The sequence below is a fragment of the Carcharodon carcharias genome, chromosome 3 (assembly GCF_017639515.1).
Source record: "Carcharodon carcharias isolate sCarCar2 chromosome 3, sCarCar2.pri, whole genome shotgun sequence".
NCBI lineage: Eukaryota > Metazoa > Chordata > Chondrichthyes > Lamniformes > Lamnidae > Carcharodon > Carcharodon carcharias.
The window spans coordinates 120,865,043-120,882,337 of NC_054469.1; the positions used below are offsets into that span (position 1 = coordinate 120,865,043).

Sequence of the window (17,295 nt, forward strand, 5' to 3'; positions counted from 1 at the left end):
AAGGGCAATATTTAGTGCAGCCAGTCACTGTCATCTTACCAGAAGACACCTGCTCCATGATGTCCATTCAGATATAACACAATCATCAGGACATGGTAGCTTGCATTGCCTGGAACCCATTGGCATTTCTTCTGGATCACAGAGGTAGTCTTCAACAAGTTCAGTGGGACCATCCATTGTATTCTGCATGCACCTGTCAGAATAAGTGGTTTAGTTTTACACATACACATGAACCAAATAGGGCCTGTCCTTGCTTAGGTCAGCCCCTTTATTTGCTCAAAATCCCAAATGTTAAATGAAGATTATTAAGTGATTCTATATATTCAGTGCAAAAATCAGCTATGATAGCTAATTATTTCTCAACTAGAAACTAAGCTGTTGCTTACTTACAGAAGTTTCTCTATCCTTGTGTATTTATCAGAATTCAGTCGATTCATGCAGATCCAAAAATATCTATCCATGGGAGTTCCTTTGGGGGCTTTTCCTCATTAGTTACAAAGACATTCACATTTACCCACTTTGGAGGGCACATGTCAAAACAGGATTCATTGTGGTGGGGGGGGGGGGGGGTGGTGTATATTAACTTGACAACACACTGGATAGGATTGGGGTGGTGATAGTTGGGTAAGGTGCGGGAAATCCAGAAGTGCAGTGCATCCGTCAGTGGCTCTTTAACCCAGCCACTGCATTAGCACCTGATTCCTGGGTTTCCCTGATCAATTAGGTTGAGTAATTGTGATGATGACCTGCATGAGTTGATTTCAGTTCCAGTACTTATAAGGATATTGCAGAGGGTACAGTTGATGGATAGACAAACAAAAGGAGGAACTGTCAGAATAGAGTCCCAATGTTCCTCTTGTGCTTCACTTTAGTATTGCCTCCCTTAATAAAAGCTGGCAGGCTGTAAGGGCCCATTAGGATATGTTTTCCTACTGACAGGAAGAAGAAGTCTGTCAGTGAAAGCAAGAAGGCACAGTTGGAAGTTGCTCAGGAGGAGGTAAGTAGCAGGGGTATGGTGCCACACTCCTGGATGCAACACTGAAGGTGGCTTAATGACCTAAGAAAGTTGAGGACAGTGGCGCATTCACCTATATCCTGATGTTTGCATCACTTCAACCCCTAATTCTGCCTTCCCAAACCTACTCCACCACATCAATACAGGTTCACCCATCCCTCTCTGTCTATGCAGTTTTCCACATTCCCAACTACCCATTCATTGCAGGCACTCACTCTCATCTTAATGCAGTGCCACACTTCTACTTCAGTCACCACCCCATCCATCTGTCCAACACATGTCATTTCTCATACTCATAAGTCTCTTCTTTTCCTCTTTGTAGGAAAAGAGAGCAGAGAACACCAGGGAGTGGCAGAGAACCATAACTCTTACAATTAACGCCTGTGGAGCAGGAGTTGCTAGAGGTTAATTAGGTCTTGGTATGTCTTGCTGTCAGAAATGGGGAGATTGGCAACAGCTTGCACAATATGAATACCACCTACAATAGGAATGATGAAACCTTAGCCTCAAGCATTCATTGTCCTCCTGATCTAGAGCAAAGTGCTGTCCAGCTCACTGTTCGCAGCAGACAGTGGGTGAGCCATGAGAGGGATGATGGTGAAAGTGTACATGGAAGTGGAAACTCAGTTCAAAGTGATTCCATTTCTTACCTGCTGTCCCCTATCTTCCCCACCTCAGTCAGTACCCACATACTGCCTCGTATCCTGATGGTTGACTCTGCATCTGCACAGGAACCAGCTGTGCAGTCTTTGGCTCTCATGAACTCCAAACCCAGAGGACATTGGTCAAGAGCATTTCAGTTGTCAGAGCAGGGATCTTAGCAGCCTACCACTACCTCTACTGAAGCAACAGGGGTTGTATTACATACAAGTGCTAGGAAGAAGAAGATTTGTAGTTGCAAAAGGGTTTGCACAATGTTAGATTATTACGTTTGTTTCACTTCTGAACCACATAAGTATTATTTGTTTCCATCACTTTCCCGTCTTGTCCATTTTTGATTGCTGTCTGGTAAGTGGCCTTTTCACTTCTGTTTAATAATGACAAAACTTAATCCAAGCAGTGGAGGTAGGGGTTGCCCCCTCTACCAGTGAGCAGTAGAACCTAACTGAAACTTGTCATTCAAAGGGCATCCTGTGCAGCAATATGGGCTACTGCTGATGCATTGACTGCATCACATTCCTCTTCCTTGTTGTTGGGGGTGTATTCATTGCCACAAATGTCCAGTCGCTAATACCCTGTGCCTGTGGAAAGCCAGCCAGTGCTGAATTCCCAATCATTGTGGCTGACATCATTGATGGTAAAGTGTGCATAATTGCCAACCCTGCCAAACATGGTATCAGGCACCTGTGTAATGCATTTGTGGGTGGTTGACTGCAAGATTCTGCAGATGTCTCTGGCAGAGACCTGGAGGGAGCCAGAGGCAAAGAAGTGAGGATGGTGATGACTTTTACAGTCACTGGCATACAATGGCCACCAGGTCCAGCAGGCAACACATCATGTTTCCAGGGGTGACAAATGTCTGCCAAAGACTTGACATAAGACCCTAAACCTCCTGAGACACTCCTGTTCATACATGGAGATGAAGTGGATCCTCTGCTGGCATACACGCTGTGTTGCTGGTGTCCCCTCCTGTGAGCTGCATCTCTTTGCTCAGCCCCTCTCTCCTGTGCAGCAGAAAGTCTGTGACAGGAAAGCTGCTGCTGTTCCTGCTGGTCATTAAGGTCCTCACCTGAGGTCCAAAGTCAAACAGCATATGCAGCACCCATTCTGATCTGATAGAACAGAACTCTAATGGAGCTCCAGTGGAAATCAGACACACAAACCTCCAAAGTAGTGAAAGTCACCTCTCACAGAGCAAATACTTACTTTCACACAATTAGGCAAGAAAGCAGCTATGATTTAGTGCATTTGGGAATTTTTGCCTGTCATTTCTTCAGCCCCTTCAATTGCCTCTGTGTTCTTGTCTTGTTTCACTGGCAAGCTCTAGGAAGCTTGGGAAATCTGTACACCCACAATTAAATTGCAAAATCTATGTTAAGATTGCTCTTAATGAGCTTTTGACATTTTGTAATTAACAACCCACCTATCCCGGAGTTATTCGCACACAGTCTAACATGCTGCAGATAAATGTGGAAGTTGATGAAATGAAGCTGACTTCCCAACATGCCATCAATTTCAACCCTTTTAAACTCCAACCACTCCCAAAACTGCTCACACCTACAATTAAACACCCCCCATTGTATCAAGATCAGCATGTGATCTGTTTATTTTATCTGAAATCCTAACTCGTTCATATAGCTTTTTGTCATCAGCAAACTTAAGAATTGTTCCCCCGTGCTTTTATCCATGTAATTGTTAAGGATGGGTACCTGGGTCCTACTAGAGTTCACTGCAATACTCTACCAGTAACTGGACCTCACACGGAGCTGCCAACATATCCAACAACCAATTTGGTATCCAACTTAAAATTTGACCACCAATCCCACAAGATGGAGCCTTACTTAACAGCCTTTTGTGTAGCACTTCATTGAAGGCTTTTTGAAAGCCAAGATAATATCAACTGGGCTGCCAACATCTATTAACATTGTGCCTTCTTGAAAAAAAAAAACCACGTTAGTGAAACAGGGTCACTGTTTCCAAACTTCATGTTGTGATTGCATAATAAGATCTACTCTTTTCAGATAATTATGAATCCTGTCTGTAATAATTACTTCTAGCAGCTTGCTGCAGCATGTGGGAGCTCCTGGATTCCAGTGTTATCCAGGGAAAACACAGATGTGCTAAGTATCTGCGGCTTGAGGAGCTTCGGCTCAGAATCATTGAGCTGGAGGCTGAGCTGCAGGAACTGAGATACATCAGGGAGGTGGAAAGTTACCTGGATGCTTTGAACCAGGAGGCAGTCACACCCGTAAGGATAGGATTTTCTGATTTGGAAGGAGGTCAGGGATAGGAGGGTGTGACTGTAGCTAAGGTAGGTAAGGGGACTCAGAGGGCAGGACTGTCAGCCTGTGCAATTGTCCAACATGTCTGAGGTTCTTTCAGCTTGTTTGGATAAGAGTGAGAGCTGCAGGGTGGATGAGCTGATTGACCATGGCACTGTGGTAGAGGATGCCAATGAAGTTGGGGAAGGAAAAAGGAATATAGTGGTAGTAGAGGACAGTATACTGAAGGGAATTGTCACTGTTCTCTATAGCAAGGAGAGAGATTCAGGCGTTATGTTGCCTGCCCAGTGCCAAGGTTTGGGACTTTTGCTCAGAGCTAGAGAAGAACTTGCAGTGCGAGGGGGAGAATCCAGTGGTCATGGTCCATGTAGGTACCAAAGACATAGGAAGGATGATGAAGTAGGCTCTGCATAGTCAGTATGAGGATCCAGGCACCAAGTTAGGAAGCAGAACCTCAAGGGTCATAATTTCTGGGTTATTACCTGAGCCACGTGAAAATTGGTATAGGACAAATATGATTAGCGAAATGAAGGCGTGGCTCAAAAATTGGTGTGGAAGAAGTGGGTTCAGGTTTGTGGGGCACTGGCACCAATATTGGGGAAAGTGAGATCTGTACCATTGGGACAGTGTACACCTGAACCGTGCTGGGGCTGGTATTATAGCGAGCCACATAACCGGGGAAGTAGAGAGGGTTTTAAATTGAATAGTGTATGGAGTTATGTTTTTTGTTCATTGCAGTCACAGAACTCAATAAGCATCAATTAAAGTAAAGGTAACGGTTGGCAATAAAGGTGTGCATTGCATCAACACTTCTGCAATGTCAGAAGCAGAACAGAAAGACCCATCTAAACTCTGGCAACACTGGAAGATCAGTTAGGAGTCAACATCATCTTTAGAATCCAATGACTTGAACTAATGGTCTTTAGACAACAGTCCAAAGAAACTATTGACCAGTTGTCAGTAGATGTTGAGGCAAAGGTAAAGATTGCAATTTTGCAAAACTCTCTTGGGAATTGATAATCACATTGGCCCCAATAGAGGCATTCCCAAAGGATCTGCTTAAAAATAAGAGAAAAAGGGCATGATCGACAGTCAACACAAAGATGGCAGAAAATACAAAACCATAGCTATGAGCAGGCAATACATATACGCACTTGGAACAGCAAGAACCAAAGGTAAGGTAACCAAGACACATAGACACAGCAAGGTTTGTGGTCCAAAAAGGGACAGGGCAAGATTGTGTAGAAAGTCTGGCAGCAAAGAAGTGGTCACCCACTCGGGTGAACTATTCAAACATTGGACGAGAAACATTGGCATTAGTGTTCATATCGCCAGATTTAATATGTACCTGTTGGCAAACACTTCATTGTTGATACTGATCACAAGCCTCTAGAAATGATTTGGCAAAAACCACTCACCAGCATACTGCCTCGACTCCAAAGACTGCTAATCAAAGTGCAGGGGTAAGATTGCAAGGTTCAATAAAAACTTGGAAACCACATGATTATTGAGCAGGTTACCCAACCTCTAGAAGGCAGAAGATATATCGTTGGATGTCCAAGTAGACAAATTGATGTGGAACTAGAAGATATGTACAACATTGACCTCATGTGATTTGGACAGAAAAAAAAAACTCAAAGAGCTCTAAAGAGAGATTTCCAATAATCTTGTCCTCAAGGCATTATGACAGTTCACCATAGGTAGATGGCCAGGTACAATACAAGAGGTTCCTAAAGACCTCAGAACCTTTTGGCCACACTGTGACAAATTAGGCATTTCAAGTGGAGTCATTTTCAGCGGCAGACAAGTTTTGATAGCAAAAATGCTTTGTCAAGAGGGTACAGGCTCAACTTGTTCCCTCTAGGACGAGAGGAAGAAGTAACAAGCCCAGAGAACCACGGATGACCAGAGATATTCAGGTTACGATGAGAAGGAAAAGAGAGGCTATTAGCAGGTACAAGGGAAGCAAATCAGCAGAGGCATTAGTTGAGTATGGAAAGTGCAGGGTGGAGCTTAAGAAAGCAATTAGGAAAGCAAAGAGGGATATGAGAAAGCTCTGGCCGGTAAAAGTAGGGAAAATCCCAAGGTATTCCATAAGTATATCAATGGGAAAAGGATAACCAGGGAAAGAATAGGGCCCATAATGGACCAAGGGGGCAATCTATGGGTGGTGCAAGAGGACTACGCTAGAGAGTTGAATGAATACTTCACATTCATCTTCACCAAGAGAATGAGGATGAAGGTATCGAACTCAGGGAGACTGTGAGGTTCTTAAGCAAATTGATATAGGGAGTGCCAAGGTATTGGAGGTGTTGGCAGGCTTAAAAGTGGACAAATCTCTAGGTCCAGGTGATTTGTGTACCAGACTGCTGAGGGAGGCAAGGGAGGAGAACGTAGGGGCTCTGACCCAAATTTTTAAATTCTCTCGGGCCACGGGGGAGGTGCCAGAGGACTGGAGAACAGCTAATGTGGTTCCGCTATTTAAGTAGGGTTGTAGAGAGAAGCAAGGGAACTACAGGCCAGTGAGTCTCACATCAGTGGCAGGGAAACTATTGGAGAAAATTCTAAAGGAGAGAATCTATCTCCACTTGGAGAGGCAAAGTTTGATCAGGGGTAGTCAGCATGGCTTTGTCAGAGGGAGGTCATGCCTAATAATTTTGATTGAATTTTTTGAGGAGGTGACCAGGTGTGTAGATGAGGGTAGTACAGTTGATGTAGTTTATATGGATTTCAGCAAAGCCTTTGACAAGGTCCCACATGGGAGACTTTTCAAGAAGGCAAATGCACATGCGATACAGGGTAATTTGGTAAGGTGGATTCAAAATTAGCTTAGTTGTAGGAGACAGAGGATGATGACAGAAGGATGCTTTAGTGACTGGAAGTCAGTGTCCAGTGGCATACCACAGGGATCTGTGCTCGGTCCCCTATTATTTGTCATTTATATAAACAACATAGATGACTATGTGGGGGGTAGGATTAGTAAGTTTGCGGATGACACAAAGATTGGCCGGGTGGTTAATAGTGAGATTGAGTGTCTTGGGCTACAGGAAGATATAGATGGGATGGTCAAATGGGCAGATAAGTGGCAGATGGAATTTAACCTGAAAAGTGTGAGGTGATACACTTTAAAAGTAATTTGACAAGGAAGTATTCAATGAACGACATGACACTAGGAAGTCCTGATCTCTGAAGGCGGAAGGGCATGTTAGTGGGGTGGTGAAAAAGGCATATGGGACACTTGCCTTTATCAATCAAGGCATAGATTACAAAAGTAGGGAGGTCATGTTGGAGTTGTATAGAACCTTGGTGAGGCCACAGCTGTAGTACTGTGTGCAGTTCTGGTCGCCACATTATAGCAAAGATGTGATTGCACTGGAGGGGGTGCACAGGAGATTCACCAGGATGTTGCCTGGGATGAATCGTTTAAGTTATGAAGAGAGGTTGAATAGACTTGGTTTATTTTCGTTGGAGCAGAGAAGACTGAGGGGTGACCTGATTGAGATGTACAAGATTATGAGGGCATGGACAAGATGGATAGGGGGCAGCTGTTCCCCTTAGTTGAAGGGTTAGTCACAAAGGGACATAAGTTCAAGGTGAGGGGCAGGAAGTTTAGGGGGGATGTGAGGAAAAACGTTTTTTACCCAGACTGTTTGGAAGGGTGGTGGAGGCAGGTTGCCTCACATCCTTTAATAAATACCTGTATGAGCACTTGGCACGTCATAACATTCAAGGCTATAGGCCAAGTGCTGGTAAATGGGATTAGGTAGGTAGGTCAGGTGTTTCTCATGTGTCGGTGCAGACTCGATGGGCTGAAGGGCCTCTTCTGCACTCTGTGATTCTGTGAAGATATACTTACCCAGTTATATCAAGGTCACACAGGCATTGTAAAAGCAAGACAATTAGTACATGAAACAGTTTATTGGCGATGGATCAATAAAGACACAGGACAGTGAGAATGTGATGCATGTTAGGAGCAATCGGCTGAGTCAATACAAAGTGCCACTCCATCCTCATGCTGTTCCATCACATCTATGGTCAAGAATAGCAACTGACTTATTCCATGTTAGAGATGATGACTTCTTACTTATTATTGATTACTTCTCCAAATTTCCTATCATTCACCAGCTAAGGGATACATCAAGTGCATCAGTAGCAAACACATTGAGTGAATTTTCAGTCTTTTTGGTTCCCCAGAGGAGATAGTGTTGGATAATGGTCCACAGTACACCGATCAGCCATTCCAGGACATGTGCAGAAAGTGGGCTGTAAATCACATTACATTATCCCCACACTATCCAAGATTAAAAGGACTAGCAGAAAGGGTGGCAGATGCGGGAAAGTCATTAATCCTAAAATATAAGGAGACCAATCAAGACATTCAAATAGCAATATTGCCCCTGTGAGCAACGTCACTAGATACGGGATTACCATCCCCAGTGGCGATCATGTTCGAAAGATAAGTCAGGGCAACTCTTCCAAGTTATCATCTGATCAGATCATTGTTAATCTAAGACAAATTGTTGGTAAGACAAAAGAAAAGGAAAATCACTCATGACAAACATGGAGTTGCCTCCTCTGCATATAGATCCAATTGCAAGCAGAGACTTGACAGTTTCCTGTGGCAATGTCAAAGATTTGTACTGAGCCACAGTATATAAAGTAATAATCCTGAATAGAGCGATGTTAAGGAGGAATAGATGTCAGCTGAGAGAGTTATCCAACTGCATCATAGCTAACACTCGTATAGCATCTAGAACACATTCACCTTCAAGTTCTGGGAGCGCAATTAGGGAAGATGATGTGCACAATATTAAGTACAAGATAATCGACAGTCTATACCTACAAGTCCAGAGAAAGAGTTAACAATTCCAGATCTCTGCAAAGTTTCACTGTTACCAGATCAGGTCAAGTCAGCAGACTACCTGTGCATTTCAGAGACACTTGAATAACTAATATGAGAGCACATACATGTGTAAATATTGTTCACAATTATCCTATTCCATTAAGTACATAGCTTATAACTTGTGGAATTTTTCTATTTAAGGAAAAGGGGATGTTATGATATTGCTTTAATACTGAATAACGTACCACTGAATATGCAAATAGTTTAGCATTTTTCATCACAGGAAGTGATGCAAGTTAACATGTGATACAGTTGTCAGAGCAGCGTTAGTCAGTAGGTAGCACATGTAGAGAAGAGCTCTCCTGAATCTTGTTACTCTTTGATAAAGAACACTTAATTTAGTTTACCATTGTTACAGTGTTTGGTACATTTGTGTTAAGACTCAACAACAGAACAATTGTATGATTTCAAATCAGACCTTTGAACTAAGAAATTAATTAGTTAGCTTTACCTCACTTTGCGGGTTTGCACACCTTCTCCACAGTTATCCTTTAGGTCCACATTGCTCACTTTGCACACACTCCATGGTTCTGTTATCCACACATACTGACTGCAGTCGCTGTGACAGGGAACCACCTCATATACCTATGATAATGACATACATAATACTGACTTAAATAAATATTAGTTACTTCAAATACTCACCCTTAAGGTCTTCCTCCTGGTTCAACACCACTAGAACTGGGCTGAACTTTTGATTTCTATTCTCTGAGGAGCGGAAGGTGTTTTTGCAATTCAACACAATCAAAAAATGCCATGCATTGTCCCTCTGCTACTCTTGGCTACATGATGGATTGGATAATTATTGCAGCTGTGCAAAGTTTGATTTGGGAAGCTTTAGGAAAAAGCCCCAGAGAAAAATCAAAGATCAAAGGTTGGATAAAGTAGAAGATGACCTTGGTGGATATAGCAAAACAGCCAACTATAATTATTGGTATAAAGAAGCAGAAGTGGCATTGGGGCTGTCAGAATTAATGATGATGATGACTGTACAAAGATACTGGGAGTTCAATAAGTATTTTTCCAATAGCAGTGACTGAGGCACAAGTACAGAAGAAGCAATCTTTCATTTCGTTCAAAGAAAACTCATAAAATACTTGCTCTTGTAAAATAATGCTGAACTTGTCTCTGCAAAAGTGAATTATTCACTACAGCACAATGTTTGCAGCTAATAAAGGCTAAGAGCAGGCTGTATTAATGATGGAGCTACTAGTTTCTCAGCAGTATAAAGCATATCCCATTTACACTGCTTAGGTCCAGTTTGGCTAGAACTCCAAGGAGCCTGCTCAAGAGAAAGTTCTATGCAATTATGCTTGCATGCAAATTCTGAGCTCTCCTCCTAAGAGTTAGAATTGAAATATCTAAAAAAGAAAATGAAATTCTTATGCTCTAAATGTTTAAATTAATGTCAGGTAAGCTAAAATGGACCCAAGTGGATATACATTCCCTATGATGTAAAATTCAAAGCAGCATGAGGCTGTATTCTCCATGGAGTACTGTGTTGTTCTCTTCAGAGTCAGATCAGCATTGACTCTGGATTCACACTGCGGATGTAGTGTTGGAATAAATTAAATTACATCATAAAGACTGTGAAATTGATAGAAATATGTATAGTGTTATAATGGCTAAAGATCAATAGTGATATTTTCTTTTAGTTTTAATATATAGTAAATTAATAAGTTAAAATATAGCTGCATATGTTTGTATCTGTATTTTAAAACAGTTCTTTGTAATTATTACTTCAACTGTTCTTCCCCATTCATTTGTATATTGGCAAAGAGAATTGAACTGTTTATTGGTTGATATTCAGTTTGTGAAGGAGTCCGCACACCTCAATTTATGATTTTTTTCTGTTATTAAGTTCAGGCCTTCTGTTCTGACAGATGGAAAATTCATACCAAAAAAAAAATCTAGAGCATATATAATGTACTAATTTACTGTGCATTTTAATACATATGTTGATTCTGTAGTTAGCTTGCATTTTAAAATAGTTCTTAGCAATTAGAGAGATTTGTCTACTCCACCAATCCCCATTTAATATTATTTACTATGTTAAGAATTTCCTTGATTAAAAACAAGCTTCATCCTATTAATGAGAGGAAAAAATACTTTTCTATACTTAGGAAAATGTTTGCTGTTTATAATTGGGTGACTTAAAAAGAAATTAGAATTGCTCTCAAAAAGATTACCAGATGAGTTTTCATATCAGCTGCAGGCTAATTAAACCCCTCATCACAGCTGTTGTCATTTCCAGTTAAATAAATTGACATGTTCAATTAAACAGTATCAAGTGGCTCATTGTTCAAAAATAAGATCAGCATACATACATATAATACATGGGCTTGGCCTAAATAGCCAAGTGGTTATGGTACTGGGTTTGTAACCCCAAGATCAAGAGTTCAAATCTCACAATGGCAAAACTATCAAGAGTTCAAATCTCACAATAGCAAACTGTGAAACAATGTAACTTCATCTGAATAGGAACAGATGGAAACATGTTTGTACTCGAAAGAGTTACATATAATACATATTAAAGCCAGTTTTCTGGGGTTTCTCTGGCTTGTCCAATGTTATTGTGCAACAGCCCCTGATGAATTTCATTTATTAGACAACACAAATTTGAAAGGAAGAACGAGATTACTGTCATGTATGTACAAGTGGCAGTTAATTGAAGCTTTGAATTATTTTAAGATCACCCTGATAAGACTGTGAAGACATTAAAGAAACTAAATTGATATCTTGTGCTTTCTTTTTAAGTTCCATCCAATTTGTGAAGGAAATCTAACAGTATTGCTTTCTGGCAGCCAGGTCTTTTATAAAAGTAACTATTCAAAAATGCAAAAACCATAATTACAACTGCACATTTTCTTAACTGTTCCATTTGCCATCATTGCCTCAATCTTCTGGTCAGCGGCAATGCTACCTGTAAAGATTTTCCCGACCCGACACTACTACGCATCTCTTCTACGATCTTCCGATCCTGCTGTCAGAGAAATGCGCTGTGCATCGTCTCCTGGGGATCCCCATCGGAACAAAGTCAGGGATAGAGAGGACACGGCCCTTTTTAGGGCACCAGTTGCCATATTCAGGTAAGTTTAAAGGTCCAGTGTTTGAGTGTGGGTTAGTGAATGGATGAGTGGATGAATGGGTGAGTGGGTGAGTGAGTGAATGGGTCAGCGGGTTAAATGGATTGGTGGGTGATTTGGGTAAGGAGGGTGTGGTGCTAGGTGGGATAGTATCTAGGTGGCTGAGGTTGGTAGGTGGGTGAGGGGTAGGTGGACGAGTGGGTAGTCAGGTCAGGGGGTAGTCAGTTTGGTTTGGATGGCTGTCGTGTGGGTGGGGGATAATCCGGTCGGGTCAGGGGGAGTAGTCGGCTGGTAAAGGGTTAGTCAGGTGATTGAGGGTAGTCAGAGGTCAGGGCGTAGTCAGGTGGTCAAGAGGTACTGGGTCAGGGTAGTCAGGTCTGGTTGAGGGGTAGTCCTTGGGTATATTCGGAGGGTCGTGGGGTGTTGGGGGGTTGCATTTCCTGAGCAACAATCTAGTCAAGTTGTACGGATCTGTATCAAGTTTCCAATTTTAGCTCAGTGTTGGAGACATTCATGCAAGGTTCCAGGCGGCAGGGAATTGCCCATTGGAAGTTTAAATTTCCCACCAATTCCCAGGTAGGTCTGCGTGTCAGGACTTTATCATGGTCCTGATGCATATCTTTCATTGTACATCCAGTCTCCAGTGACCACAAGACTGGAAGATTTGGGCTTTTAATTTAATTTAACTTTTAATTTAATTGACAAACAATGGGGAAGCGATTGAAAACAATGATAACAAATAATACAGGACTCTCACATTGGGAGTACAAAAAGACTTAAAAGAGGTACAAATGGACATAACACAGATTTCCTGTAGCCCAATGCATGCTGCAATAACACTGCGTGAGCAAATTATGGCTGCTATTGTGTTTAAACTTCTATCAAAGGCCAAGGTCCAGATAACAATATTGTCTACGAAAGGATCTGACAGACATAAGTGACATCTGGAGCTTCAAATCTGCCATTTTACATGCAAACGTTCAACTGGCACTGAATGATGCAGTGCAACTGCAGCTGCTCTTGTGTTCATGGCAGAATCTTAGACACTGACTTCCATTTGCTGCTTTTATCCTGTTCTTACAAGGGCTGCGGTACTGGATTAGGCCCACTGTCTCATCTTATCAATCCTACAAAGCTCCAGCTTTTGATGCGCTTCACCAATAGAAACGGTTAATCTGCCAATAGGTTTGTATTTTGAAGGAAAAAACCCCAGATGCTCCTCCAGACTTTGTCAGCAGCAGTGCAGTGAATTTACACACGCCTTTCAGTCCCAGCAGCAACTCCTTCAGTTGGAACCTGGAACATTATTGATGCCTGAGGAAAATTATTGACACAACTTGTAGTGTGTCTGAGATTTATTTTGAATTCTCACAAACCCAGAAAGGCCTTCGTCATCTGATGTTTATAAGCTATATTTGTTCTTATAATTGAACAGCTAAAGCCATCTGTTGCTAAAATGCTTACTTTAATATATCATAAAAGGATCCAAAGAAATTAAGAATTTCATTTGTATAACACCTTACACCTCTCAGAAACATTTCTGAATTTTTATGAAGGTAATATTAATGACTTTACTGCATCTATATCTGTTACTTTACTATCTTATCAATAATATATTAAAATCTTGTGTATATAGTACGAACTTCCTGTCAAACTTCCATCACACACTTAGCCTATCTTCTGACTAAGAGAGCAGTGTCACAGGAGATCCAACACACACACGCACACCTGACAGTTAATTAATTCAAACAAGAGAAATTAATTCTGATTTGACATAAAGTACAAGAAATTGATACAAATACATAAATATATATGAATGTAACCTACTGGATCACATACACATAACACACACAACTTTTACAGTGGATCACATTGCCTTACCTGAGCCTGTTGTGAAAGTGCACAAGTTGTCAAAGGGAAGGCACAAAAAAGACAAAAGTATTATTCAACAAAATAATCAATTTTTCATGATGATCAATTATGTTTAAAATTAAAGAACATAAATTACATTTTCTAATACATTTAAAAACCATAGTGATGAATCTTTATTTTCTAATGGTAGGATTTTCAACCATTTAAATCCAATGTGATCAGACGTGGATCTCTTGCTCTCTGTCAACTCCATTTAACACCAGGGTCAACATTTCACAACCCTTCCCTCTGGCAGAAATGCAGATGAATCACAAACTAGGTTGGGACTGGATGCACAGGTGATGGTCAAAACATTCAATTGCCTTTGTAAGAGGTTGCGCAAGGTTCTTCTACCCACCAAGTACATGGTCAGACATAAAGGACCCAATTTTCATTCTGGGGTCAGGGTCCCAACGCCTGGAACATTTCTGGATGCTGACCCGGCACCGTGCCAGCAGCAGTGACGCAATGAAATTTTCAAAGTGTCAGCCACTAATTGGACTGAAACTGAGTTTGGTGTCCAGCTAGGGGCTTTAGGCACAGGCAGGAGGCAGGGTCTAGGAAAGGAGGGATCATTTAAAAGACAAACAGAAGCCAGGAGTGGGTATGCCGTTGCCTTTGAAAATGAATGAGTTCTGGCAGACGGGAGAGCTGTACTCTTCCCTCCATCTGGAAAAAGAGCAGGTTTATGGCTCACAGACTCATCTTTGTTAAGTATCACTATTTATCTGAAGAGCTTGATTTGACACTGCGCCATTCAGCAACTCGTGGGCCATAAATATTTCAGAGATCTTTTCATGCTGTTCTAACTTGTCTTACTTATAATTATATATTTTACAGAATGATCTTTAAACTTTTATTTACTGTTGCAATATTTGTACTTTCTCTTTTTATAAAAGTTATATATATAGATAATAAATTACGTCAAAGTTTTAGGAGAGAAACAGTTATATGCTTAAATGGGGTGGGGTGGGAGGTGTGGTATACATTAATCTTTTTTACCATGTTCCTTCTTCCCACTTCCAGACAAAGGGCCGGATTTTTACAGAGTTGTGAAGACTTTGTGGACCTGTAAAAATGGAAGGCAGGACCAGATGTGGAAGTCCTGCTCGTCATTTAAAACAGATCCAATTTTTGCCAGTCGGGGAAAGGGGATGGGGTGCCAATCACACAGGAGGGAGACCTGAACTCAGCAGGAAAACTTCAATGTAGTGCTGAGTTCAAAAAGGCCCCATTTTGGCTGTTGCAAGTGCCTGAACTTGCAGTGTGGGATTAGATGTAAATGTTCCTGAAGGGTGGATAATATCTGTATGGTCATAATCTGAAGTTTTTTAAAAATTCTCTAGTCCTTAAAATAAAAAAACACAGGGTGCAACTGTCAGTGAGATTTAAAAAGACCCTCTACTGGATTACTTTGATTGACAGGCCATCTGGTGCAGATTAGAAAAAATAGCACCTGATCATGCAGTTTCAATAGAGTTCTTTGTTGACATTTCCCCAAGGACTATTATTACGTAGTTATAACTGCTTGGCTGAGTTTGAAAAGCTGAGTCTGAGCAGGGGGTTCTGAGTTCACAGTTTTATTAACAGTTTAAAGAGATTATTAAAGGATTAGCTATCTTTGATGTGGGGTCTAAATATAAATTTGCTTCTTTTTATAGGAGATTAACCTCCTGAGGAGATTTAAAAGCTCTGAATGCTTGTTATGAATGGGAGCTTTTTTTCACTAATGTGTGTATGAGTCAAATTCAGTTTGAGGGCGAGCAACTCGGGTCGCAACTAGTGTCCTCAACTTAAATAAGGAAAAATACAGAAGTGTGAAGAAAGAGTTGTCTAAAGCAGGCTGGGAAAGTAGACTAAGGGGAAGATCAGTAGATGAGTAGTGGCAGACATTTAAGCAGATATTTCATAAATCTCAACAAACATTTATCCTGGTCAAAACAAGGACTCGATGAGAAGGATGAACCACAGTGGTTAACAAAGGTGGTCAAGGAGAGAATCCAATCAAAAACTAAGGCTTACAAAGCAGTGAAAACTAGTGGTAGGCCAGAGGATTGGAATTTTTTTTAGGAACCAGCAGCGGATGACTAAAAAGCTAATAAAGAGGGAGAAAATTGATTACGAAAGTAATTTGGCAAGAAATATAAAAACAAACAGCAAGAGCTTCTACGGTTATATAAAAGGAAGTAGCTAAGGTGAAGATGCGACTGGGGAATTGATAACGGGGAACAGGGAAATGGCAGATAATTTAAACCAATAATTTGAATTGGTCTTCATGGTGGAGGACACTATAAAGGACAGGAACACAGTTAATGTTTCGAGTCCGAATGACCCTTGAACAGAACTAGAGGAAAAATAGAAGAGAGGTGAAATATAAGCTGGTTTGGGGGTGGGGGGGGGGAACACAAGTAGAGCTGGATAGATAGCATGGATTGAGGATTGGTTAACACACAGAAGACAGAGAATCAGGATTAATGGGTCTTTTTCAGGTTGGAAAGACATATCTAGTGGAATGCCACAAGGATCAGTCTCAATTATTTTGTATCTATATTAATGACTTGGAGAAGGGGCAGAGGGTAATGTATTCAAATTTATTGACAATATAAAAATTGCTGGGAAGGCATGCTGTGATGACGACATAAGGAATCTGCAAGGAGATATAGATAGGTTGAGCCAGTGGGCAAAAATCTGGCAGATGGAGTTTAATGTAGGAAAGTGTGAGCTCATGCACTTTAGTAGAAGAATCAAAAAGCAGACTATTATTTAAATGGAGAGAGGCTCCAAAAAAGTGCAGCACAGAGGGATCTGGGTGTTCTTGTGCATGAACCACAAAAAGTTAGCATGCAGGTGCAGCAAGTAATTAAGAAGGCAAATGGAATCTTGGCCTGTATTGCTAGGGGGTTGTAGTTTAAAAATAGGGAAGTCTTGTTACAACTATACAGAGTGTTGGTGAGGCTACACATGGAGTACTGTGTACAGTTTTGGTCCCAGTGTTTAAGAAAGGCTATACTGGCATTGAAGGCTGTTCAAAAGATTCCTAGGATGAAGGAGTTGGCTTATCAAGAATGGCTAAACAGGTTGGGTCTTTATTCTGAGGGGTCTTGACAGGGTAGATGTTGAGAAGATGTTCCACTAGTGAGGGAATCCTGAACTAGGGGACACAGTTACAGAAGAAGGGGACACTCAATTAAAACTGAGATGCAAAGGAATTTCTTCTCTCAGAGGGTGGTGAATGTCTGGAATTCTCTACCCCAGAGAGCTGTGGAGGCTAGATCACTGAAAATATTGAAAGAGGAGGTAGATACATTCTTGAAATATTGGGGAGTTGAGGGCTAGGGGGAGCTGGCACAAAAGAAGAGTTGAGGCCTGGGACAGATCAACCATGATCGCGGGGCAGGTTTGAGGGGCTGAATGGCCTACTCCTGCTCCTATTTCTTA

The 17,295-nt window shown here is 41.3% G+C and overlaps 1 protein-coding gene across 3 annotated transcripts in view; it reads right to left on the bottom strand.

Moving 5' to 3' along the window:
• The window catches only part of thsd7aa (thrombospondin, type I, domain containing 7Aa), a 537,669-nt gene that overhangs the window by 64,952 nt on the left and 455,422 nt on the right, over window positions 1–17,295 (bottom strand). For all 3 annotated transcript variants that reach the window (XM_041184218.1, XM_041184217.1, XM_041184219.1), the window contains exons 15-17: window positions 13,828–13,833; window positions 9,312–9,445; window positions 40–193 (exon numbers count right to left, since the gene is read on the bottom strand). In XM_041184218.1, the coding sequence (XP_041040152.1) occupies window positions 40–193; window positions 9,312–9,445; window positions 13,828–13,833 (294 nt within the window). The remainder of the gene's footprint in view (window positions 1–39; window positions 194–9,311; window positions 9,446–13,827; window positions 13,834–17,295) is intronic.